Source organism: Aotus nancymaae, unplaced genomic scaffold (assembly GCF_030222135.1).
Source record: "Aotus nancymaae isolate 86718 unplaced genomic scaffold, 86718_ANA_hifiasm-v0.15.2.pri h1tg000062l, whole genome shotgun sequence".
In the NCBI taxonomy this organism is placed as follows: Eukaryota; Metazoa; Chordata; class Mammalia; order Primates; family Aotidae; genus Aotus; species Aotus nancymaae.
Genome location: NW_026988476.1, coordinates 38,715,978 through 38,742,417, shown reverse-complemented (window position 1 = coordinate 38,742,417; position 26,440 = coordinate 38,715,978). Strand labels below are relative to the sequence as shown.

Below are 26,440 nucleotides of genomic sequence, written 5' to 3'. Positions count from 1 at the left end.
TCAGCAGTGTTTTGTAGTTCTCCTTATAGAGACCTTTCACCTCCATGGTTAAATATATTCCTAGATTTTTTTTTTTATTATTTTTTTGCAGCTGTTATAAAAGGGATAGCATTCTTGATTTGATTCTCAGCTTGATCACCAACAATGACATTGTTGTACATTGACTTTGAAACCTGAGACTTTATTGAATTCATTTATTAAATCTAGGAGTTTTTTTGGAGGAGTCCTTAGGATTTTCTAGGTATGCAATCATATCATCTGCAAACAGTGATAGTTGGACTTCCTCTTTTCCAGTTTCAATGTCCTTTATCTCTTTCTCTTGTCAAATTGGTCTGGTTAGTACTTCCAGAACTATATTGAATAGGAGTGGTGAAAGTGGGCACCCTTGTCTTGTTTCTATTCTCAGGGGAAATGCTTACAACTTTTCCCCATTCAATAAGATGTTGGCTGTGGATTTGTCATATATGGCTTTTATTATTTTGAGGTAGGTGCCTTCTATGCCTGGTTCTTATTATAAAGGGATGCTGTCTTTTATAAAATGCCTTTTCTGCATCTATTAAGATAATATGGTTTTCGTTTTTAATTCTGTTTATGTGATGTATCACATGTATTGACTTGCATATGTTAAACATCCCAGTATCCCTGGAATGAAACCCACTTGACCATGATAAATTATCTTTTTGACATCCTTTGGGATTTGGTTAGCTAGTTTTGAGGATTTTTGAATCCGTGTTCATAAGGAAAATTGATCTGTAGTTTTCTTTTTTTGTTGTGACTTTTCCTGGTTTTGGTATCTGGATGATACTAGCTTCATAGAATGACTTAGGGAGGATTTTTAACTTCTCAATCTTTTGGAATAGTTTCAGTAGGATTAGTACCAATTATTTGAATGTCTGGTAGAATTCAGGTATGACTCCATCTGGTCCTGGGATTTTATTTTGCTGATAATTTTTAAATTACTGATTCTGTCTCACTGCTTCTTACTAATCTTTTCAAGGTTTCTGTTCCTGATTTAATATAGGAGAACTGTATGTTTCCAGGAATTTGTCCATTTCCTCTAGGTTTTCTAGTTTGTGCACATAAAGGTATTCATAGTAGTCTTTAATGATTCTTTTTGTAGTTCTGTGATATGGGTCGTAATATCACCAGTTTCATTTCTAATGGAGCTTATGTGGATCCTCCCTCTTCTTTTCTTGGTTAATCTACCTAATGGTCTATCAATTTTGTTTATTTTTTCAAAGAACCAGCTTTTTGTTTCATTGATCTTTTGTACTGTTTTGTTTGTTTGAATTTTATTTACTTCTGCTCTGGTCCTTTTTATTTTCTTCTAGCTTCAGGTTCAGTTTGTTCTCATTTCTCTAGTTCCTTGATGTGTGACATTAGGTTACCAATTTATGCTCTTTCAGACTTCTGATATAGGCATTTAGCACTATAAACTTTCCTCTAAGCAATGCTTTTGCTGTATCCTAGAGGTTTTGATAACTTGTGTCATTATCATCATTCAATTCAAAGAATTTTTACATTTCCATCATGATTTCGTTGTTAACCCAGATATCAGTCAGGAGCAGATTATTTAATTTCCACATATTTGTATAGTTTAGAGGGTTCCTTTTGGAGTTGATTTCTAGCTTTATTCCACTGTGGCCTGAGAAGATACTTGATATGATTTTGATTTTTTCAAATTTATTGAGACATGTTTTATGGCCTATTATATGGTCTATCTTGGAGAATGTTCCATGTGCTCATGAGACAAATGTATATTCTAGAGATCTTAGGTAGCATGTTCTGTAAATATCTTTAAGTTCATTTGTTCTAGCATGTCATTTAAGTCCACTATTCCTCTGTTGACTTTCTGTCTTGAAGATCTGTCTAGTGCTGACAGTCTCCCACTATTATTATTTTGTTGTCTATCTCATTTCTTAGGGAAATAACCTAGGGCGACACTAGCTGGCACAGCTAAAGGAGGGCTTGCACCATCCCTCCCGCAATCCCAGACAGTGAAGCTTATAGCAACAAAGGTGACTACTTTCTTCTACTTAAGAAGGGGAGAGCAAAGAGTAAAGAAAACTTTGTCTTGCATCTTGGATACCTACTAGGCCACAGCAATATAGGCCACCAGGTAGAGTCCTGAGGCCCCCATTTCAGGCCCTAGTTCCTAGATGACATTTCTAGTCACACCCAAGGTCAAAAGGGAAGCTGCTCCCTTGAATGGAAGGACCTAGTCTTGGCAGGATCCATCACCTGCTGACTAAAGAGCCCTTGGTCCCTAAATAACAACCAGTGATACCTAGGGAGTACACCATGGACCTTGGATTCTGAGGTGTGCTGGCTTAAGTGGAGACCCAGCACAAAACCAGCTGTGGTGGCTACAGTGAAAGACTACATTTGTTTGAGAGAAGCAGAGGGAAAAGTAGAGAGGACTTTCTCTTGCACCGTAGGTACTAGCTCAGTCATAATGGGGTAGAGCAACAAGCAGACTCTTGGGGTCCTTGCTTCTGGCCTAAGCTCTTGGAAAACATTTCTGGGCCCGCTCTGGGCCATAGGGAAGCCCACTGTCCTGAAGGGTGAGTTCCAGGCTTGGAAGCATTAACCACAAGCTGACAGAAGAGCCCTTGGACTTTAAGCAAACATGGTGGTGGCCTGGAAGAACCCTCTGTGGTGGTTCTGGCCACAGGGAGGAGCTCCTCTGCCTGTTGAAAGTAGAGAGAAGAGCAAGAAAAACTTTGTGTTATGGTTTGAATGCCAGCTTTGCCACAGTAGAATAAACATCAGGTAAATTGCTAAGGTTTTAGACTCCAATCACTGGCTCCAAGACTGTATCTCTGGACATGCTTGAGCTCATAAGGGAAGAGGACTCTCTGACAATTCAGTGGTCACTAATCTGTCTTGGGGTGAGGTGAGGGTAAATATTTTTACCTACCCTTTCAGTGGGACTTCAAGTTCCCCAGGCATCAATCTCTACCTGGAAGAACATACCAACCTTAAGAAAAGGGCCTTGGGCAAGGCCTAGTGCTGTGCTGGCTTCAGATCTGAGCCAGTGAAGTTCCAGTGGTGGTAGCCACAGAGATTCTTGCATTACCACACCCCTAGTTCCAGGTGACTCAGCACAGAGAGAAAAACTTCATATGTTTGGGAGAAAGTAAGGAAAAGGAACAAGAGTCTCTGTGTGATATTCCAGATAATTCTTCCAGATCTTATTCAAGACCACCAAGGTGTTACCTCTACAAGTCTGCAAAACTATAGCATTATTGGTCTTGGGCTCCAGGTTCCTCTGAATATCTGGAAAGCCTTTCCAAGAAAGACAGGCACAAAAAAGTCTAGGCTGTGAATACTACAATCACTACCTAACTCTTTAGTGCCTAGACACCAAAGAATATCTACAAGCATCAACACCATCCAGAAAAACATGAACTCACCAAGTAAATTAAATAAGGCATCAGAGATCAATCCTGGAGAAACAGAGATATATGACCTTTCAGGTAGAGAATTCAAAATAGGTGTTCTGAGGCAACTCAGAAATTCTAGACAACATAGAGAAGGAATTGATAATTCTATAAGATAAATTTAAGAAAGAGATAGAAATAATTTAAAAGAAGCAAGCAGAAATTTCAGAGTTGACAAAGTTAGGTGACATGGTAAAGAATGCATCAGAGTCTCTTAACAGAAGAATTGATCAAGCAGAACGAACAATCAGTGAGTTTGAAGACAGGCTATTTGAAAATGCACAGTTGGAGGATACAAAAGAAAAAAGAATTAAAAGCAATAAAGCATAGCAACAAGATCTAGAAAATAGCCTCGCAAGGAAAAATTGAAGAGTTATTGACATGAAGACAAGGTAGAGAAAGAGATAGAAGTAGAATGTTTATTCAAAGGGATAATATCAGAGAACTTCCCAAACCAAGGGAAAGATATCAACATTAAAATATGAGAAAGTTATTAAACACCAAGCAAATTTAATGCCAAGAAGACTAAGAAGACTATGTCAAGGCATTTAATAATTAGATTCCCAAAGGTAAAGGATAAGGAAAGAATTCTAAAAGCAACAAGAGAAAAGAAACAAGTAACATAAAATCGAGCTCCAATACAACTGGCAGCAGGCTTTTCAGTGGAAATCTTACAGGCCAGGTGAGAGTGACATGACATATTTAAAGTACTGAAGGAAAAAAAAAGCATTTACTCTAGAGTAGTGTATACAGTGAAAATATCCTTTAAACATGAATGAGAAATAAAGACCTTCCCTGACATGTCCTATAAGAAATGCTAAAGAGAGTTCTTCAATCTGAAAGAAAAGGATGTTAATGAGCAAGAAGAAATTATCTGAATCTACAAAACTCGTGAGTAATAGTAAATACACAGAAAAACACAACATAGTATAATACTATAAATGTGGTGTATAATGTTCTTGTGACTTAAGTAGAAAGACTAACTGATAATCCAATCAAAGCTAATAACTGTAACAGCCTTTCAGTACACTAAGACAAAAAGAAGCAACAAAAAGTGAAAAAGTGGAAGAATGAAGTTAAATTATAGAGTTTTTATTAGTTTCCTTTGTCCATGTGTGTTTGTTTATGCAAATAGTTACATTGTCATTGGTTTAAAATAATGGGTTATAAGATAATATTTGCAAGCCTTGGGGTAACTTCAAATCAAAAAATATATAATGGATCCACAAAAAGATATAAAGGAAAAAATTAAAGCATACCAACAGTAAAAATTACCTTCACTGAAAGAAAGATGAGAAGAAAGATAAGATGGAAGAGAAACCCACAAAACTCCTAGAAAACAAATAATAAAGGCAGGAATAAGTACCTATTCATCAATAATAACATTAAATGTAAATGAACTAAACTCTTCAATCAAAAGACATAAAGTAGCTGAATGGATGAAAAAACAAGACCCAGTGATCTGTTGCCTACAAAAAATACACTTCACCTATAAAGATACACATAGACTGAAAATAAAGTGATGAAAACAGATATCCCATGCCAATGGAAACCAATAAAGAGCAGGAGTAGCTATACTTAATTCAAATAAAATAGATTTCAAGACAAAAACTATAAAAAGAGACAAAGAACATTATTATAAAATGATAAAGGAGTCAATTCATTGAGAGGATATAACAATTGTAAATATATAGGCACCCAACACTGGAACAGTCAGATATATAAAGTAAATATATTAGTAGAGCTAAAGAGAGAGATAGACCCCAATACAATAATAGCTGGAGACTTGAACACCCTGCTTTCAGCATTGAACAGATCTTTTAGATAGAAATCCAACAAAGAAACATTGGATTTAATCTGTACTATAGAATTAATGGACTTAATAGATATTTACAGAACATTTTCTCCAGTGGCTACAGAATATACATTGTTTTCTTCAATACATGTATCATTCTCAAGGATAGACTGTACATTAGGTCACAAAACTAGTCTTGAAAATTTTCAAAAAAAAATTGAAATATCAAGCATATTCTCTGACCACAATGGAATAAAGTTAAAAATCAATAACAAGAGGACTTTTAGAATCTATATAAACACATGGAGATTTTAAAATATGCTTCAGTGGGTCAGTGAAGAAATTAAGAAGAAAATTTAAAACTATTTTGCAGCAAATGATAATGGAAACACAACATTCTAAAATGTATTGGATACAGCAAAAGCAATATTAAAAGAGAAAATTGTAGCTTATAGGTGCCTACATCAAAAATGAAGAAATGTATCTCAAAAAATAGAAAAGCAAGAGCAAACCAAACCCAAAATTTGTAGAAGAAAAGAAATAATAAAGTCAGAGCAGAAATAAATGAATTTGAATTGAAAAAAATAAAAAAGGTCAATAAAACATAAAGTTATTTTAAAAAAAAATGCAATCGACAAACATTTGGCTAGACTAAGAAAAAAAGAGGAAGACCAAAATAAATAAAATCAGAAATGAAAAAGGAGACATTACAATTGATATCACAGAAATTCAAAATATTATTAGTGGTATATTACTCCGTTTTCATGCTGCTGATAAATACATACCTGAGACTGGGTAATTTATAAAGGGAAAGATGTTTAATGGACTCACAGTTCCCCATGGTTGGGGAGGCCTCACAATCATGGCAGGAGGCAAAAGGCACATCTTACATGGTGGCAGGTGAGAGACAACGAGAGCCAAGTGAAAGGAGAAACCCCTTATAAAACTATCAGATCTCATGAGACTTATTCACTGCCATGAGAACAGCATGGGGGAACCACCCCCATGATTCAATTATATCCCACTGAGTCCCTCCCACAACATGTTGGAATTATGAAAGCTACAACCTCAAGATGAGATTTGGGTGGAGACACAGCCACCCATGTCATTACACACCAGATCCTCCCAAATATCATGTTGTCACACTTCAGAATCAATCATGCCTTCCCAACAGTCCCCCAAAGTCTCAACACGTTTCAGCATTAACTCAAAAGTCCACAAAGTCTCATTTGAGACAAGGCAAATCCCTTCTGCCTGTGAGCCTGTAAAATTAAAAGTAAGTTAGTTCTTTCTAGATACAATGGGGGTACATGCATTGGATAAATATATCCCTTCCGAATGGGAGAAATTGGCCAAAACAGAGGGGCTAAAGGGCCCATGCAAGTTGGAAATCCAACAGAGTAGTCAAATCTTAAAACTCCAAAATGATCTCCTTTGACTACAGGTCTCACATCCAGATAACACTGATGCAAGAGGTCAGTTCCCATGTTCTTGGTCAGCTCCACCCCTGTGGCTTTACAGAGTACAGCCTCCCTTCTGGCTGCTTTCATGGGCTGACATTGAGTGTCTGCAGCTCTTCCAGGCACACAATGCAAGCTGTTGGTGGATCTACCATTCTGGGGTCTGGAGGACGGTGGCCCTCTTCTCACAGCTCTACTAGGCAGTGCCCCAGTGGAGAACCTGTGTGGGGGCTTCCACCCCACATTCCCTTCCACACTGCCCTAGCAGAGGTTCCTTAAGAGGACTCAACCCCTGCAGCAAATGTCTTCCTGGACATCCAGACATTTTCATACATCCTCGGAAATCCAGGCAGAGGGTCACAAACCTCAATTCTTGACTTCTGTGTACCTAAAGACTTAACACCACGTGGAAGCTGCCAAGGCTTGGGGCTTGCACCCTCTGAAGCAATGGCCTGAGCTGTACATGGGCCCCTTTAATCCATGGCTAGAATGGCTGGGACACAGGGCACCAACTCCCTAGGCTACACACAGCAGGACAACTCTGGGCCCAGCCCATAAAACCATTTTTTTCTCATGGGCCTCTGGGCTTCTGATAGCAGGAGCTGCCACAAAGGTGTCTATCATGCCCTGTAAACATTTTTCCCATTGTCTTGGTGATTAACATTTGACTCCTTATTACTTATGCAAATTTCTGCAGCTGACTTGAATTTCTCCTCACAAAATGGGTTTTTCTTTTCTTTTTTTTTTTTTTAATTTTACTTAAGTTCTGGGGTACATGTGCAGATCTTGCAGGATTGTTGCGTAGCTACACACATGCCATGGTGGTTTGCTGCCTCCATCCCCCCATCACCTGAATTGAGTGTTTCTCCTAATGCTATCCCTCCCCAATCTCCCCACCCACTGCTATCACTCCCCTAACCCCCAAACCCCCAAAAGACCCCAATGTGTGATGTTCCCCTCCCTGTGTCCATGTGTTCTCACTGCTAAACACCCACTCATGAGTGAGAACATACAGTGTTTGGTTTTCTGTTCTTGTGTCAGTTTACTGAGAATGGTGGTTTCCAGATTCATCCATGTCCCTGCAAAGGACATGAATTCATCCTTTTTTATGGCTGCATAGTATTCCATGGTGTATATGTGCCACATTTTCTTTGTCCATTCTATCTTTGATGGGCATTTGGGTTGGTTCCAAGTCTTTGCTATTGTAAACAGTGCCACGATGAACATACATGTGCATGTGTCTTTATAATAGAACAATTTCTAATCCTTTGGGTATATACTCAGTAATGGGATTGCTGGGTCAAATGGAATTTCTATTTCTAGATCCTTGAGGAATCGCCACACTGTCTTCCACAATGGTTGAACTAATTTACACTCCCACAAACAGTGTAAAAGCATTCCTATTTCTCATCCTCTCCAGCATCTGTTGTCTCCAGATTTTTTAATGATCGCCATTCTAACTGGCGTGAGATGGTATCTCAATGTAGTTTTGATTTGCATTTCTCTAATGACCAGTGATGACGAGTGTTTTTTAATATGTTTGTTGGCCGCATAAATGTCTTATTTTGAAAAGTGTCTGTTCATATCCTTCACCCACTTTTGAATGGGGTTGTTTGATTTTTTCTTGTATATTTGTTTTAGTTCTTTGTAGATTCTGGATATTACCCCAGAATATCAGATGGGTAGATTGCAAAATTTTTTTGCAGATTATTTTTTTATATCAGATGGGTAGATTGCAAAATTTTTTTTCAGTTCCAAAATCTCTGCCACATTTTTAGGTATCTTTACAGTTTGCAAAATTTCTTTGTCAGATGGGTAGGTTGCAAAAATTTTTTCCCATTCTATTGGTGGCCAGTTCCCTCTAATGATTGTTTCTTTTGCTGTGCAGAAGTTCTTAAGTTTAATTAGATCCCATTTGACTATTTTGGCTTTTGTTGCCATTGCTTTTGGTGTTTTAGTCATGAAGTCTTTGCCTGTGCCTGTGTCCTGAATGGTATTGCCTAGGTTTCTTTCTAGGGTTTTTATGGTGTTAGGTATTATGGTTAAATCTTTAATCCATCTGGAGTTAATTTTTGTATAAGGTGTAAGGAAGGGGTCCAGTTTCAGCTTTCTGAACGTGGCTAGCCAGTTTTCCCAATACCATTTATTAAACAGGATATCCTTTCCCCATTTCTTTTTTTTGTCAGGTTTGTCAAAGATCAGATGGTTGTAGGTGTGTGGCATTACTTCCGATACCTCTGTTCTGTTCCATTGGTCTATATCTCTGTTTTGGTACCAATACCATGATGTTTTGATTATGGTAGCCTTGTAGTATAGTTTGAAGTTAGGTAGCATGATGCCAGGGATGCAAGGCTGGTTCAACATATGCAAATCTATAAACATAATCCATCACATAAACAGAAGCAAAGACAAAAACCACATGATTATCTCAATATATGCAGAGAACATCTTTGACAAAATCCAACAGCCCTTTATGCTAAAAACTCTTAATAAACTAGATATCTATGGAATGTATCTCAAAATAATAAAAACTATTTACGACAAACCCACAGCCAAAAGCATCCTGAAGGGGCAAAAACTGGAAGCATTCCCTTTGAAAACGGGCACTAGACAAGGGTGCCCTCTCTCACCACTCCTATTCAACATAGTATTGGAAGTTCTAGCCAGAGCAGTCAGGCAAGAAAAAGAAATGAAGCCTATTCAATTAGGAAAAGAGGAAGTCAAATTATCTCTATTTGTAGATGACATGATTGTATATTTAGAAGACCTCATTGTCTCAGCCTAAAATCGCCTTAAGATGATAAGCAACTTTAGCAAAGTCTCCAGATACAAAATCAATGTGCAGAAATCACAAGCATGCCTATACACCAATAACAGACAAATAGAGAGCAAGATCGTGAGTGAACTCCCATTCACAATTGCTACAAAGAGAATAAAATACCTAGAAATACTATTAACAAAGGACATGAAGGACCTCTTCAAGGATTGCTACAAACCACTGCTCAAGGAAATAAGAGAGGACACAAATGTGGAAAAACATTCCATGCCCATGGTTAGAAAGAATCAATATCGTGAAAATGGCCATACTGCCCAAAGTAATTTGTAGATTCAATGCTATCCCCATCAAGCTACCATTGACCTTCTTCACAGAACTGGAAAAAACCACTTTAACTGCATATGGAACCAAAAAAGAGCCCATATAGCTAAGACAATCCTAAGCAAAAAGAACAAAGCTGGAGGGTTTTCTTTCCTATCACATTGTCAAAAATTTTCTATCACTGCAAATTTTTCAAATTTTTATATGCTGCTTCCCTTTTAACACTGAATGCTTTAGCAGCACTCAGGTCACCTCTTGAATGCTTTGCTGCTTAGAAATTTCTTCTGCCAGATATTCTAAATCATCTCCCTCGAGCTCCAAGTTCCACAAATCTCTAGGACAAAGACAAAATGCCATGTTTGCTAAAACATTGCAAGAGTCACCTTTACTTTCATTCACAATAAGTTTCTGATCTCCATTCGAGACTATCTCAGCCTGAATTTCATTGTCCATATCATTATCAGCATTTTGGTCAAAGTCATTCAAGTCTCTGGAAAGTTCCAAACTTTCCCACATTTTCCTGTTTTTTTGAGCCCTCCAAAATGTTCCAAACTCTGCCTGTTACCCAGTTACAAAGTCTCTGCCACATTTTTAGGTATCTTTACAGCAGCACCACACACTACCAATACCAATTTACTGTATTAATCCATTTTCACACTATGATAAAGACACAACCAAGACTGGGTAATTTATAAAGAAAACAGAGGCTTGAGGGACTCACAGTTCCATGTGGCTGGGGAGGCAGAATGTGAAAGGCACATCTTACATGGTGGTAGTCAAGAGAGAATAAAAGTCAAGTGAAAGGGGAAACCCCTTATAAAGCCACCATATCTTGTGAGACTTATTCATTACCACGAGAACAGTATGGGGGAAACCACCCCCATGATCCCGTTTTCTCCCACTGGGTTCCTCCCACAACATGTGAGAATTATTGGAGTTACAGTTCAAGATGAGATTTGGGTGGGGATACAGCCAACCCATATCAAGTGGCTACTATGAAAAAAAAAAGCCAATAAATTGAAAAATCTAGAAGAAATGGACAAATTCCTAGACACATAAAACCTATGCAAATTGAATCAGAAATGAATTCAAAACCTGAATAGGCCAATAACAAGTAACAAGATCAAAGTAATAATAAAAAGTTTTTCAAGAAAAAAAGAAAACCTGGGACACAGTGGCTTCACTGCTGAATTCTACTGGGAACTAATGCCAATTCTACTTAAACTGTTCCAAAACATAGAGGAACAAGGAATACTTTCAAACTCATTCTCTTTGGCCAGCATTACCCCAATACCAAACTCAGATATCTAAGACACATCAAAAAAAGAAAACCACAGGCCAATATTTCCAATGAATATTAATATAAAACTGCTCAACAACTAGCTAAGCAAATTTAATGCTACATTAAAATTTAGGTCATTCATTACAATGAAGTGGGATTTATCCCAGAGATGTAAAGATGGTTCAACATATGCAAATCAATCAATATCATACATCATTTCAACAGAATGAAGGACAAAAATCATATGACCTTTTCAATTGATGCCAAAAAAGCATTTGATAAAGTTTAACATCACTTCATGATTAAAAAAAAAAACACCTCAAAAATGGGTTTAGAAGGAATATACTTCAACATAATAAAAGCCATATATGACAGAAGTTTATACTAAATGGGGAAAAATCTGAACGCCTTTCCTTTAAGATCTAGAACATGACAGGGATGCCTACTTTCACCAGTGTTACTCAGTGTAGTATTAGAAGTCCTAGCTAGAACAATCAGACAACAGAAAGAAATAAAAGGCATTCACATTGGAAAAGAAGTCAAATTATCTTTGTTTGCAGATGATGTGACCTTATTTGGAAAAACCTAAAGTGTTCACCAAAAAAAAAAAAAAAATTAGAACTGACAAATTCAGTAAAGTTGCAGGATACAAAATCAAGATACAAAAATTAATAGCATTTCCATATGCCAACAGTGAACAATCTGAAAAAGAAATAAAAAATGTAATACCATTTACAATAGCCACAAATAAAGTTAAATACCTAGGAATTAACATAAGCAAAGTGAAAGATCTCTACAATGAACACTATAAAACATTGACGAAAGAAATTGAAGAGGACACTAAAAAAAAAAAAAAAAACAAGAAAAAGGAAAGATAGTCCATGTTCCTGGATTGCAATAATCGATAAAGTTAAAATGTCTAATCTATGGATTCACTGCAATCTCTAGCATAATACCAATGACATTCCATGCAGAAATGCAAAAACATGTATACCAAGATATAGTAACCAAACAGTATGGTACTGACATAAAAACAGACATATAGGCCAATGGCACAGAATAGAGAACCCAGAAACAAATTCACACACCTACAGTGAACTCATTTTCAACAAAGGTGCCAAGAACTTATAACGGGGAAAAGACAGTCTCTTCAATAAGTGGTACTGGAAAAGCTGTATATTCATATGCAGAAGAATGAAACTTGATCCCTGTCTCTCACCATATACAAAAATCAAATTACAATGAATTTAGTACTTAAATCTAAGACCTCAAACTATGAAACTACTGCAAGAAAATATTGAAGAAAACCTCCAGGACCTAGGTCCAGGCAAAAATTTCTTGAGCAATACCCCTACAAACACAGGCAACCAAAGCAAAATGGATAAATGAGATTACATTAAGAAAAAAAAAAAAAGGCTTCTGCACAGCAAGGGAAGCAATTAACAAAGGGAAAAGACATAGAGAATATTGGCAAAATTATCTATCCTGACAGGGTATTAATAACCAAAATATATGAGAAGCTCAAACAACTCTGTAGTAAAAAGTCTAATAACCTGATCAAAAAATTGACAAAGATTTGAATAGAAATTTTTCAAAATAAGACATATGAATGGCAAACCAAACAATGCTTGTGTCTCTTAACATTTTAACTTAAAACAAGTTAAATATTGCATCATTTGTCTGTCTTTTGTCTTTTTGTTTTTTTCCTGCAGGCATGAGGCCTTTTCTTGAATTATCTTCTATTTCAATACTAGATTAAAAGTCTCTTTCTGAGAGTAGTTCTGATTTTAATTACATATATTCTAAAGCATATCTACTAGAATATATACATATATTCTAAGGTATATCTACTAGCAATACTTTTTCTGTTTCTATAGTTTAGTCAATTATTGTATTAATATTTGTGGCCTACACTTGACCTTTCTTTGAGTTTTCCAAGATATATGAATTATTTGCATTTCAGAAAGATTATTAGAATAAAAACTGCAAAAGTGGATAGCAATAACCATACTTACCTACATGTCTCCCTTTTAAAGGAGATAACATCTCAGAAATAAATAGGAGATAATTATGGAAATGAAATTTTCTAAATGCAGGTGGAGGAAGACTGGAACATTTTTTCACTAGTGAAATTTCTGGAGATTTAGTAAGAACAGTTAAGACATATTTTATTATAGTTTTATCAGATAGAGTCATTTTTTGATTTTCAGATAATCTGCCCAAGCTTTCAGAGATGCTGAAAACAGAAGAGGCACTAAAACTAATTAGAGGGAATATTAATATTTTCCCTAAAACTAATCAATGGATTTGAGGAGAAAAAGCTAATAAATACAGGCATTTTAATGTTATTGATTATTCATCATATCTAGATGAGTTTTTTTATAGTTTTTTATTTTATTTTATTTTATTTTTTATTTTATTTTTTATTTTTTTTTTGAGACAGAGTTTCGCTCTTGTTACCCAGGCTGGAGTGCAATGGCGCGATCTCGGCTCACCGCAACCTCCGCCTCCTGGGTTCAGGCAATTCTCCTGCCTCAGCCTCCTGAGTAGCTGGGATTACAGGCACGCACCACTATGCCCAGCTAATTTTTTGTATTTTTAGTAGAGACGGGGTTTCACCATGTTGACCAGGATGGTCTTGATCTCTTGACCTTGTGATCCACCCGTCTCGGCCTCCCAAAGTGCTATTTTTTTTGTTTTTGAGACGGAGTTTCACTCTTGTTACCCAGGCTGGAGTGCAATGGCGCGATCTCAGCTTACTGCAACCTCCGCCTCCTGGGTTCAGGCAATTCTCCTGCCTCAGCCTCCTGAGTAGCTGGGATTACAGGCACGCGCCACTAATACTAATTTTTTGTATTTTTAGTAGAGACGGGGTTTCACCATGTTGACCAGGATGGTCTCGATCTCTTGACCTCGTGATCCACCTGCCTCGGCCTCCCAAAGTGCTGGGATTACAGGCTTGAGCCACCGCGCCTGGCCTTTTTTTATAGTTTTTATTTGACTCTTTTTCTTCTTAAATTGCTTTGCTTCACTATTATGCCATTGCTATTACTCCTCGTTTAGATATTTTGCCTCATATTAATGTATACTACTATCTGTTAGCAAGCAGCAGTTCCACAATTAAGCTCAGGGGATCTGAAAAGTGAGCTTTTTATTGTGGGTACAGTGAACATGAAGTAGAGGTTTCTTTATTTTTTTAATTATACTGGTTCATAGAAGACTAGAAATTAAGTAATATATATATTAAGTATTATATATATTTAAGAATTTTCAAAATTGAGCACATTTTGAAGAAAAAAATATGGTTTATTACTTTTCTTGTCCTTTCTAATTTAAATCTAATATTCTTTCTACTTAAAATGTTTAAATGTAGGTTCCTTGCTAACCAATTCTTTAATCTCTGGTGGACATAAATGCTTACCTGCCTTTAGTATTTCAGGCTAATGCCTAATATTTCCTAATGCGTAATGTTAAAAATCAACCCAAATAACTTTCTTTAACTCTTAAGAGGTTTATCGTCAACATTATAATCTCTAGATCTGACTAGTCTTCCTGGTAACCGATAATCAGTGCCAGAATCTAGAACATACCTCTCAGATCACCTTTTTTCTCTGATGTTAAGATAAACTTAATACCTGCCTGGGCTTTTAGGCTGATTGACATGCCTGATTAAATCATATGGTTCTCTTTTCCTTTAAAAAATGGCAAGATTCCCTCTGTACCCTCATGCATATTCATGCTGTTGAAAGGAAAGATCATCAAGTCTCTTCTTATCTGGGTGTATTGTCAAAATATGGAAAAACAGAACTCTGACAGACAGCGGCCCAAGTTGCTTATTTCATTTAATTAGAGGGGCATTGTTCTGGACTTTGAAGCAAAAGGCCTAGATTTGTGTCCTCTCTTACTACTTAATAAATGGTAGCTTAAACAAGTCATAGAACTTGCACTTTAGTCTTCTCAACTGTAAATTATAGAAAATGTTTCTTAGCTCACAGAATGGTTTGCAAGGATGACATAACATAAATATGAATTTTATAAACTCTAAAGCTCTAGTAAAAATATGAAATGTAATATTTATTTCTTCTTTGGGACAAGTTATAACAATGTTTTAACACTCTTTATCCATGTTTGCCCTTCTGCGTGTTTAGGGTACATTGTTAAAAGGTGAAAAAGGTATCATGCTTTTTTTGTGAAGGAAAAAAAAATAGCAGAATTTTAAAAATTATTTTATTTTCTGTTTTAGCTATCGACTTCAATATTATAAAGATTTTAAACAACACAAGAGCATATACATTGCCTACATCCAAGGAAGAATCAGGATTATTGAGACTAGCAACAAAGGTTTGGAGTATAATAACTATTACAAAAAAATCTTACTTGTTTAATTTGCAATATAATTGCTATTGACTGTGCTGTACATAGACAATCCTGGTTATTACATTCTTAACATATATTTTAGAAAGGAATTTAATGGTCAAAAGAGATTCATTTGAGGGGTTAATCCTAATATTAAAAAGGTTTGTTTTCTTCTGAAAATATCCCCATCTCTAATGAAAAATATCATAATATTTATCTTTTTTTCTTACAACATGTCTTGTCACTGCTTCTCCTTGGGTTGACATACAAAGATTCCGTCTGGTGTTTGCACATGAATATGATCTCAATAAGCAACAAAGTTTCAGGGAAAACTTCAAAGGAGTATCAGCAATAGCTGACCTGTCCTTACTTCTTAAGCCACGGTCCTGGAATAATTGACCACATGTAGTTACTGTTACTCTTGAGTCTTGAATGCTTAGCCTTTCAACATTCTTGAAGGTGCTTTGCAAGTAGAGATTTCATAGACTCACCACCATGTGTTGCCTTAGCCAAAATTTGATGAGATTATTGACCTGAAATTCTGAATTTGATATCTTAATTTGTTAGAGAATTCAGTTTTAAGTCTGTTACAGTCTTTATTGCTAATATTTTTTCTAAATTATCTTATCTGATAAGATTATTTAAAATTTAAAATTATGCCTATGTAAAAACCACTTTCTGCAAGTCAGTATTTATGTTTTCCCAGTATTTAATAATCCAGGTTTAATAAAATATCTTCCTACTTTATTCCGACCTTCACAGTAAGGCCAAGGATGGTTGCAGCACTTCAGATATTAACTGGTGATGTATAGAAGTCTATTTTGAATCAATGAGAATGTCACATCATTTCCTTTGGGGCAATATTGCCAGATTTAGAAATCAGAGATAAATAATAGAAATTGTATATCTGATCTTCAGCAAACCCTAAAAATGGTCTCTTGTACTTTGTTTAGTAATTAACACATGGGTTTGTAACAGACTAAACAACCTGGTAACAGATAGAAGTTGGAGATATATCTTTAGAAGTACAGCACATTGCTGCATTTTTTTGTCCTGTCCTATTGTATTAGTCATCTTGGACTGCCATAACAAAATACCATGGACTGAGTAGCTTAAACAACAGAAATTCATATCTCACAGTTCTGGAGGATGGGAAGTCCAATATCAAAAAGCCAGCCATTTTGGTTTTCTGGTAAAGGCTCTCTTCCTGTCTTGCAGATGGCCTCTTTCTTGTTGTGTCCCCATATGGCAGAGAGAGTGAGCTCTGGTCTCTTCTTTATAAGGATTCCAGTCCCATCATTGATAACCTCATCTAAACCTAATTGCAAAGAGCTCTGAAATCATATTGCTGGAGCAACAGCTAAACTATTTATGAATATTTCTCCTGGAAGGAAAAGACTCGGAAGGCCATGATAACTGTTTTCAAATATGTAACAACCTACTATAGGAAAGCAGAATTAAAGTTTTTCTGTGTGCCTCCAAAAAAAAGTATAACTTTTGCCAATAAATAAGTGAAAGCTACAGGAATATAGATTTCAGCTCAACATAAGGAATTTTCCAGGAAAAAAAGTTGTCCAAATGCTGAATGGGTGCCTGTGGTTTTCTAGTCCCTGAAAGTGACATTGAGTATGAGCACTGGCAGAGCACATATTCAGGCCTCAAAAGTCAAAGTTTAACTTTCTTGTCATTGTAGCAATTATCCTTTAATAAATTAACAGAGAAATTAGACACCAAAATCACCCCTTCGAATTTCTAGTTTATCCTTACAATCATTCCAAAGCTTATGGAGTTGCTTGATTCTTCAAATTTAGGGCTAGGTTGACTTGACAATAAAAGTATTGTTTATAGAATCTTAAAGTGCTCTGACAAATTTCTACCATTATCTTTTATGGAAATATTAGGGCTTCTGTTCGTTGGTTTGGCTATTTGGAGTGTCTCTAGCAAGAGATTTTGGGAAACTTGGGACATTCTGCTTTAAAAAACAAAACACTATATTTACATTTAATACCTATTTGGCTCTTACCTGACTGAACTACTCTTAAAAACCATGAATTCTTATAGAGGAAAAAAGAGCTACAAACTGTGATTTTCTGAATTTAATAACAGATAACTGTAGAAAATGACAGAAATGTCTATTTTTAGAACTTTAGTAAGACAGAATGTTTATCTTACAGTACCCAAGAAAGAAACAGGAAGAGTTACAAAACATCTATCCAGACAGGAAAATTTTTTAAAACTCTAAACTGAGCTTAGGCTAGTTTTGCATATATTTTGAAGATTGGGCTATATATAACCCAATGTGAATTATCATGGCAGCTTAAAATGAAGGAGTGATTTACATCATAGAAAACATGTCTGATATTGACCTTAACTTTTTACCAGCAAAGACTTGCTATTGATTGTGATAGTCTCATTATTTGAAATGATTCTGTAGCTGCTAGGAATTCTGAAACATATTATTTGCAAAAACCTATAGAACAAAAAAGTGACCATAAGCAAAAGAAATTCAAGAAAACTTTATGTATCAATAAAAGCAAATGAAAATAAAATTTTATTTCCCCACAGAAAGTGGAATCAATACTAAATCTCTCATAATGGCATTACCAAGATTGAGGAAAACTTAAAATATTAGTAGTTGCTATACTGAAATTTCTCTCATAAGAAGGGAATAATAGAATCTTGGAGAAATTGTATTTATGGTTGTTGTATTCTTAATATAGGATTCTTGGTCAACAGGGTTTTTTCCATCAGCACCTTGATGCTATCCTACTGCCTTCTTGCCTGTTTTGTTATGATAAGAAGTAAGCTATTAATCTTATTAAAGTTCCCCTATATATGAATTGCTTTTCTCTTGCTGCTTTTGAGATTTTTCTCCTTGTCTTTATTTTTGAATACTTTGTCTAGGATGTGCTAGGTGTGAATTTATTCTGCTTAGAGATTGGTGAACTTCTTGGATGTGTTTTTCATAAATTTTGAAAATTTAGCCCGTCATTTCTTCAGATATTTTTCCTATGCCTTTTCCTAGCTTTGTTCATTTTCTTCATTTTTTTTCTGTTCTTAAGACTGAATAATGTCTTTTGCCTATATGCAAGCCTGATGATAAATCAAAAGGCTAGAAGAGACTTACTGCACATACTTATAGACTCATACTTTGGTAAATTCCTCTAATTAAGATGATGCTGTCTGGAATTTCCTTTATTTTCATATGCCAAATGGTAGCTTTATGCTTAATATGAAGTTATATTTTATTCATAGTTTTTTAGAAACACAAAAGTTATCATTGTCTTGATTCTTTTCTTCCTCTTACAGTCCCACTATAGTAGTACTGGTCCAGAGTTTAATCGTGTTCTCTTCAATTTTGGAGGTCAGAGTCCATTGGTTTTATATTATCTTAAGATGCATGAGCTGGCTGGTATTTCCAAAGCCCCTAAGCAAACCAAGATTAAACTCACTGAGATATTCCAGGAACCATATCCTTTTTAAAGCTTTGCTTTAATATGATTTGTTTCCAAAATAATATTCAGAACGTTTTACTGAATGTCTCAATTGAGAAAAAAAATTGAATGCATGTTTTACCAATGCTTCTATTTAGTTTTAATATTTAGTTATGCTTAATATTATATATTTAGTATGTAGTATGTTTGGCTAAGCTGTTTTGTAGTATGTTTGGCTAAACTATTTATTTTCTTTTTTAGATCTAAGGCTATAATTTTATAAGAAAAATAAAACAAACATAAACCCAAAGAACTTTTAAAACTGGTATACTTGGTGCTGTGATAAAAAGCTGTCTTTGCAACTTTACTGTTCAGTGATTGGTTTCAAACATACACAATTATGAGACATGGGCTTCTAGCCTTCTCCAAAGAGAGTTTTAGGCATGTTTTAGCTGTGGAATTCCTTGTTCAAATGAAAATTTGTCTGAACATGTTTTACACATTAAAAAATTATTTTTATGTGTAAACTAAAAAATAAATAAAGTCAGAGCTCTTTGGTTGAAGCAGGGGTATGGCCCAGAGTTCCATTTTTTACAGTCTTGTCCATCTTCAGTATAACATTTCTTGGCCCAGCCCTCATTAAGGACTCGGATGAACCCCAAAGAGATTAGAACACTAACCACTAAATTGGAGTACAGGCTGCCAAGGCGGCACCTGTCCGGTCTGGTCTGCTACGGAGGCCGCGCAGCGTCAGGACCCAGAGCTTACCCCACCGATAGAGCCACGCTGTGCGCCCCACCCAGCACCCACCAGTTCAATGGGGCCGCAGTGGCCGCTACCCCATGCCATGGCCGCCCAGCTCTGGGGCTTCCTGCTCCTGCTTACAGCAGCTCAGGAAGCATCTTAGTGCATCTAAAAATGGCACATCCAAGGGCTACTGCATGCTTTATAACCCTCGTTGGATAACTTTTCTAAGTACCCTAGAAAATGCAGCTTCCATTAGTTTGATGAGTCTGACTTCCACACCACTATGCAGCCCTTCTGATATTCCTCCTGTTGGCATAAAGAACAAAGTAGTTGTGGTGCAATGGGGAAGCTGCCATTTTCCCAAAAAAGCCAGAATTGCACAGAAAGGAGGTACTGAAGCAGTGTTAGTTGTCAACAACAGTGTCCTATTTCCTCCCTCAGGTAACAGATCTGAATTTCCTCATGTGAAAGTACTGATTGCTTTTATAAGCCAGAAAGTCTTTAAAGATATGAAGCAGACTCTAGGAAATAACATTAATGTGAAAATGTATTCTCCATCGTGGCCTTTGATCATACTATGGTGGTCATTTTTGTAATTGCTGTGTTCACTGTGGCATTAGTTAGATACTGGAGTGGACTAGTTGAATTGGAAAACTTGAAAGCAGTGACAATTGAAGATAGAGAAATGAGGATAAAGAAGGAAGAATATCTAACTTTTAGTCCTCTTACAGTTGTAATCTTTGTGGTCACCTGCTGTGTTATGATGGTCTTTAATTCTTCTGCAAATGATTGGTTTATGTTATGATAGCAATTTTCTGCATAGCATCAGCAATGAGTCTGTACAACTGTCTTGTCTGCACTAATTCATAAGATACTATATAGGCAATGCACAATTGTGTGTTGTGGCAAAAGCATGGAAGTGAGACTTATTTTTCTCTCTGGACTATGCATAATGATAGCTATTGTTTGGGCTGTGTTTCGAAATGAAGACAGGTGGGCTTGGATTTTACAGGATATCGATATCTTGGAGATTGCTTTTTGTCTGAATTTGATTAAAACACTGAAATTGATGAACTTCAAGTCATTCATGATACTTCTAGGCCTTCTCCTCTTCTATAATGCATTTTTTGTTGTCATAACACCATTCGTCACAAAGAATGGGGAGAGTATCATGGTTGAACTTGCAGCTGGACCGTTTGGAAATAATGGAAAGTTGCCAGTAGTCAACAGAGTACCAAAGCTGATCTATTTCTCGGTAATGAGTGTGTGCCTCATGCCTTTTTCAATGTTGAGTTTTAGAGACATTACTGTACCAGGCCTGTTGACTGGGTACTGTAGAAGAGTTGATGTTCAGACTGGTTCTTCCTATATATAGTATGTTATTATGCTAGTTGCCTATGCTATTGGCATGATACTTACATTTGTTGTTCTGGTGCTGATGAAAAAGGGGCAACCTGCTCTCCTCTATTTAGTACTTTGCACACTTATTACTGCCTCAGTTGTTGCATGGAGCATTTTAATTATTTATGATGTAACTGTAAGTAGCAGCCTGGGTGGCATAGCAAGACCCCATTTCAAAGAAATATAAATATATATGTAATATAATATAAAATAAATAACTTTATACATTTCCTGGAAGAAAGGTACTCTATAAATTCAAAAGATCTGAATCAAATTACTCAACCTTTTGGACTTTGATCCTCTACTGTAATACTCATATGTGAGATTACTGAATTTTCAGTTAAAAAAAATTATTAACAGGATAATATATAGGCCATATTATAGTGAAGATCATAGCCTCTGTATTAAAAAAAGTGTTCATTGGGAGAAAAACTATTTTTAAAACTAAATTTTTATAGTAATCCTCCATTACTTGCAATAAGGAGCAACCAAAAAAAAAAAAAGAAAGTAGAATATTTAATGTATACACTGTGGAATGACTGAATCAAGCTAATTAACATATTCATCACCTTAAATACTTATAATTTATCCCTCCTAACTGAAACTTTGTACTCTTTAACCAAAACCTCACCATTCTGCAACCCCACAGGTAATATTTCTATTGATAAGGAGTGATTTGCCAAAATCACAAAAGGGAGGATGACATTATTTTCAGTGTGTAAGGATTCACATGTAAACACTGAGTAGATTGGAGGTGTGTATGGAGAGGACTGGAGGGAGTCAATGAAATTTCATATCACAGAAGTGCTTATGTCTTCTGACATGATTTTAAATGTATATTTATAAGGATAATAAACTACTAGTTAATGTATACTAATTCATTAGTGAAAAATTTAAATTAATTTTTAAATGATCTTTGGAGTTTTTTTAAAATCTTGATCACTTAATATTCGAATTATGAGTAAAACAGGAGACAAACTTTGATGTATAGGATTTAGAGCTGAATGCATGGTGTATCTTTAAACTGCAGACTCTTTGATAAAATATATTTAGAGTTCCTCATTCTCCCTTCATACTTTGTCTGTATTTTTATAAGCTACCTCAAGCCCTTTATGTGTTGAGACTAAAAAAGAATACCCAAAAATTTAACAATTTTTTAACATGTGAAATGCTAATTATTTAAAAAATTGAAAACTCAGAGCCAAAATGTTGGTGTAGTCTGTGTAGGTCTTGTTAAAAAGAAAAATCTATAAGCCATATCTGTATTTCTAACATGAGTTTTAAACATTCATATTTTGTTGCAGTTTAGAAAAATCTGAACTCAATGCAATGTCATAATGAGTACATTATGTTACTATTAACACATGCTCCCACTATCACACATGCATATACAGACTTTTTAAACATGTAAATGGTGTCCAGGAATGAATTGTTTAAACCCAGCAATTGAAAATAATGTGGATATAGCAGCATTTATATTAGCATAAAAATAAAACCTATACAAAGAAATAATCTGTTATGAATTATCTGTGATGTGGGAGAAGAAAATTGTCAACAGTGAAAAAAAGAGAAAGAATTCTGAGACTCCACAAGCATCACCAGCTCTATATTCTTTTTACCATTATTTATATAATGATTTCCAATAATCTTCATCACATGAACACACATAGATATTTTTCTCATTAACCAATATATGAATAGCAATTTGTAAGTTATTACTAAAGTGACTATCAATTGTATTTTTCACTTCAAGTCAATGACTACTTAATTAGCATATGGTAAGAACCTGGTAATACTGTCCCATTTTTAAAAGGATAAATTAGCTGAAAGACAAATATCTGAAAAAACATCTAATCCAGAACCCTCCCATCTAGTAATTTTTCCAATATATACAAGGTAAAACATCTTTTTCCTCAGTCCTTCTGAAATACTCTGGGTGAAGTGAATAGACAAGCCTATACTGCAAGAAAGTTTGTTCCATTATTTATGATAACTTACCAAAAAATTTAACCCTTATTTTCCTTCAAAAATTGGGTATCAATGTCATAAAGTTATCTGTTAATGAGATTTTTCAGAAAATGAAAGCAGGTGTTAACTTGATGAAATGTGAGATCTTTTAAAAATACATTTTCATTCTAAACATATAGGCCTAAAAGTCCCGTGGCAACATAGAGATAAAAGATTTCCTCTGCCAAAATATGATGGAGAATTGAGATTTCCTCTAATTGCCTGCAAAGAGTAAAAATGGAGACACAGTGATCCCAAACAGGAGAAAGAAGAGGGAAGATAAAGATCAGAGAGGAAACATAATACCCTTGATTACATAGAAGAGGACTCTTCAGCAGTGTAGGAAATAATTGTACTCTAATTTGAGCCCAAATTTAAGCCTCTTCTCCATTCATATTAAGTAGATGAATTGGACTAAATAAATTTCAAGTCCCTATGGTTTTGTTGGAGGAATTTGACCTTTCACACTATCAGTGGCTGAATTGACAACTATTTCAATTTTTCCCTGAAATGATGACGTTCTCATTTTGTCAGCTCACCATAGAACCAAGTTCTTCTGAAGCTACCCTAAGAGAAAGAATGCTTAGACACTGTTTTTGCCATTATCTGCTGTTGACTCCCCTAAAAGACTACCAGAATTACCTGTTGACCAAGCAAAGCTAGGTTTCATACACGGATTGCAGTAAGAACACCAATGTAACAGAGCTTTAGGAATGTCTCAAAACCAAGAAATTCAAGGATGATATTTATGGGATTTTAAGGCCTGAGGTAGGTGACTTTGAGGCAGGCTTTGCAAGATAGGGAACTGCTTGAGATTGGGCAGAGGTTATGATATTATAATTTTGGATTGGAGGGACCAGTGGAGCAAGGGTCTTGAAGTGAGCTGTGATGAGCAAGCTATTTTAGTTTGTTTGCAGTCCTATCTTCAGGGAAAGGGATATTCTGGAGCAAGTAACTAAGTTATTTTTGCTTACTCTCAATATTGTTAAACATAGAGACAAAAAATTATGCATAACACAGGAACAGGAAAATACATATGGTAGATGCTCTGAAGCTTAAGCAAAGAAAAATAAAAGACATTCTTCAGCTGTTGGGATGGGACAATACTGACGGCATAAGGCCCTTGGTTACCAATACCCTATAAGAATTTCCTCAGCTGATAGTAGTGGACTTACTCAAGGTAAGTCCTATGGCAGATTATATTTTTCAAGGGGCCATAACAATATTGCCCTTACCACATGCTCCTGTTACAATGTGAATTATAGCAATTCTCCCATCAAGAGATAGCACCAATGTTCACTGCCCTTGAATTTGGACAGTCTTCTGTAACTTCCTTAGCCATTGGAGTGTGACTTTATGACTTCTGGGGCCAGCTAATAAATATCTTTACAGCTTCTGCCTGTTTCACTCTTCCTCTTGGGATGCTTGCTCTTGGAACTAGCTGCTATGTTAGTAGGAAGTTCAGACCCTGTGGAGAGTCCATGTTCCACTTAGCAGCCATAGCTGAGGATGAGCCACTGCAAGTATCAGCCCCAGACACATAAATGAGAAAATCTTTGAGATGATTCCAGTCCCAGCCAACAACTGACCTCAACTATATGATAGACTCCATCTTAGGACAGCCTAGCTGAGCCCAGTCAACACCCAAAATTACAGAGATAATAATATAAATTAGAGTTGTTTTATGTCTCTAAGTTTGAGGTTGTTTGCTATATAACAATAGACAACTAGATGATATTCCTTTCCCAAGTTAGCCCACATCTACTGACTAAGGTGATATGTAAAGATCTAGCCCCTTAGCTCCAATTCAGAACAATTCTGAAGGGTCATCTGAGCTTCAGACCTCCCTATAGGAGGTCTGAGAATTCCACTGAGACTGTTATCGCAGTTCAACTTTTCTGTCTGCCCAATGTTACTTTATTCCCTTGAATCCACAGGTGTTGATCCGAGAGCACTCTAATAAGCCTACTATATGCTGATCTCCATCTCTAAGTCCGCTTTCCAGAAAACCCAACTTGGGACATTGTGTTACTTTCAATTCTCACCATTACAGAGAAAACAATCCATGGATTGCTCATACTTTTCTTCTAGATCCCCAGTAGTTGATTAGATGGAAGCAGATTTTTAATAATACATGTTTTAGAAAAAAATCAACATCGTTCTATGGTAAGATCTCATTTTCTGTCATGACTTGGAGTTGCCCACTCCAGAATTTGAGTGGAATTGACCATATCTTCTTTCCATATCTTCCAGGAAAGACTTTAACAGGATCTAAAGGAGTGGCTAAGTACTAAATTTAACTAACAATTCCATAGCTAGTAGTTATTTTTGCATTGTTTGGAGGACATTTAAAACTCAAAATATTTTCTTTGTATAGAACCACAGTGTATAATCACACACTGTGCCTATGCACGTCTTATTTCTCTAGTACATGAATTCAAATAATTGCAAACAAGGGTAACAAGAAAAAAATGACCTACACAATAGATAGTTTCTATAGGAGAGAATGAGAAAAAATCATTGATTATAGAGATGGAACCTCAGCATATGGCTGAGTAGGCTATGCACTAGCCAGTCCGGTCCCTCTAAGAACTGTGTAGCAGGTACGTGCTCAGTGGTACGTGGTGGCCTTAACAACATGCTTCTAAGGGGGAATGTGATGCACTTGGAGAAACCTGTTTCATGCAGTGGATTAGGATGAGTCTATCAGAAGTCTTTCCTTTGTACCTATTCACTCCCATTTATCCCTACCTTTGGCCCTTGTCAGGGCTTTCTCTTCCGGCCTCACTTCTCATTTTGGATTCTATACCTATTGTCTACTCTATTTTCCAGATACTTCCAATCCTGCTTATTGAGTGTCTGCTTCTGCCCTATTACCTGACTATGGCTTTATTACTGGAGTCTGGATTCCAAACTGTTTCCTGTGGCTCATTTAACAAACATTTGCAGAAAATCTACGATGTTTTGGGTAATGTGCTATGTGCTAAGGACATGACTATAATCCCTGCCTTCAGATAACTTGTTGTCAAATATTTTACCTCATGCACAAGTTTTTCAGCTCCACCCAAACACAACCTTTTTCTAGTTCTCCTCTCATGCTTGCCTGAGCAATTTCTGTTCTTCCCCTCTCCTAAATATCTATAAACTGCATCTCAGTGGCCTTTAAAAAAGGTAACACTTGCAAAGATCTCAGGAAACACATTTATTTTCCTTCCTCAGAAATAAGCAGCAATCTACCAAAAAAATCGGAATAATTTTTTTTGCTTGATCTGGAAGCATCAGGGGCAACATTTAAAACATAAATGAAGCACTTACAGTGTTGAATGAGGGTATCACGAACAGAAACTTAGTCTGGAAGAAAATGGAAAGAGGGTTCATTAGGTTACTCTTCTCCATAGAACTAGCATCAAAGGGGAGT

General features: G+C 36.0%; 1 protein-coding gene and 1 pseudogene across 4 annotated transcripts in view; both read left to right on the top strand.

Moving 5' to 3' along the window:
* Nucleotides 1-26,440, top strand: part of LOC105709990 (COP9 signalosome complex subunit 2) — a 425,050-nt gene that overhangs the window by 208,537 nt on the left and 190,073 nt on the right. For all 4 annotated transcript variants that reach the window (XM_012442168.2, XM_012442169.2, XM_064365646.1 and 1 more), the window contains one exon: nucleotides 15,321-15,418. In XM_012442168.2, the coding sequence (XP_012297591.2) occupies nucleotides 15,321-15,418 (98 nt within the window). The remainder of the gene's footprint in view (nucleotides 1-15,320; nucleotides 15,419-26,440) is intronic.
* LOC105709993 (signal peptide peptidase-like 2A) lies at nucleotides 19,631-22,976 on the top strand (annotated as a pseudogene).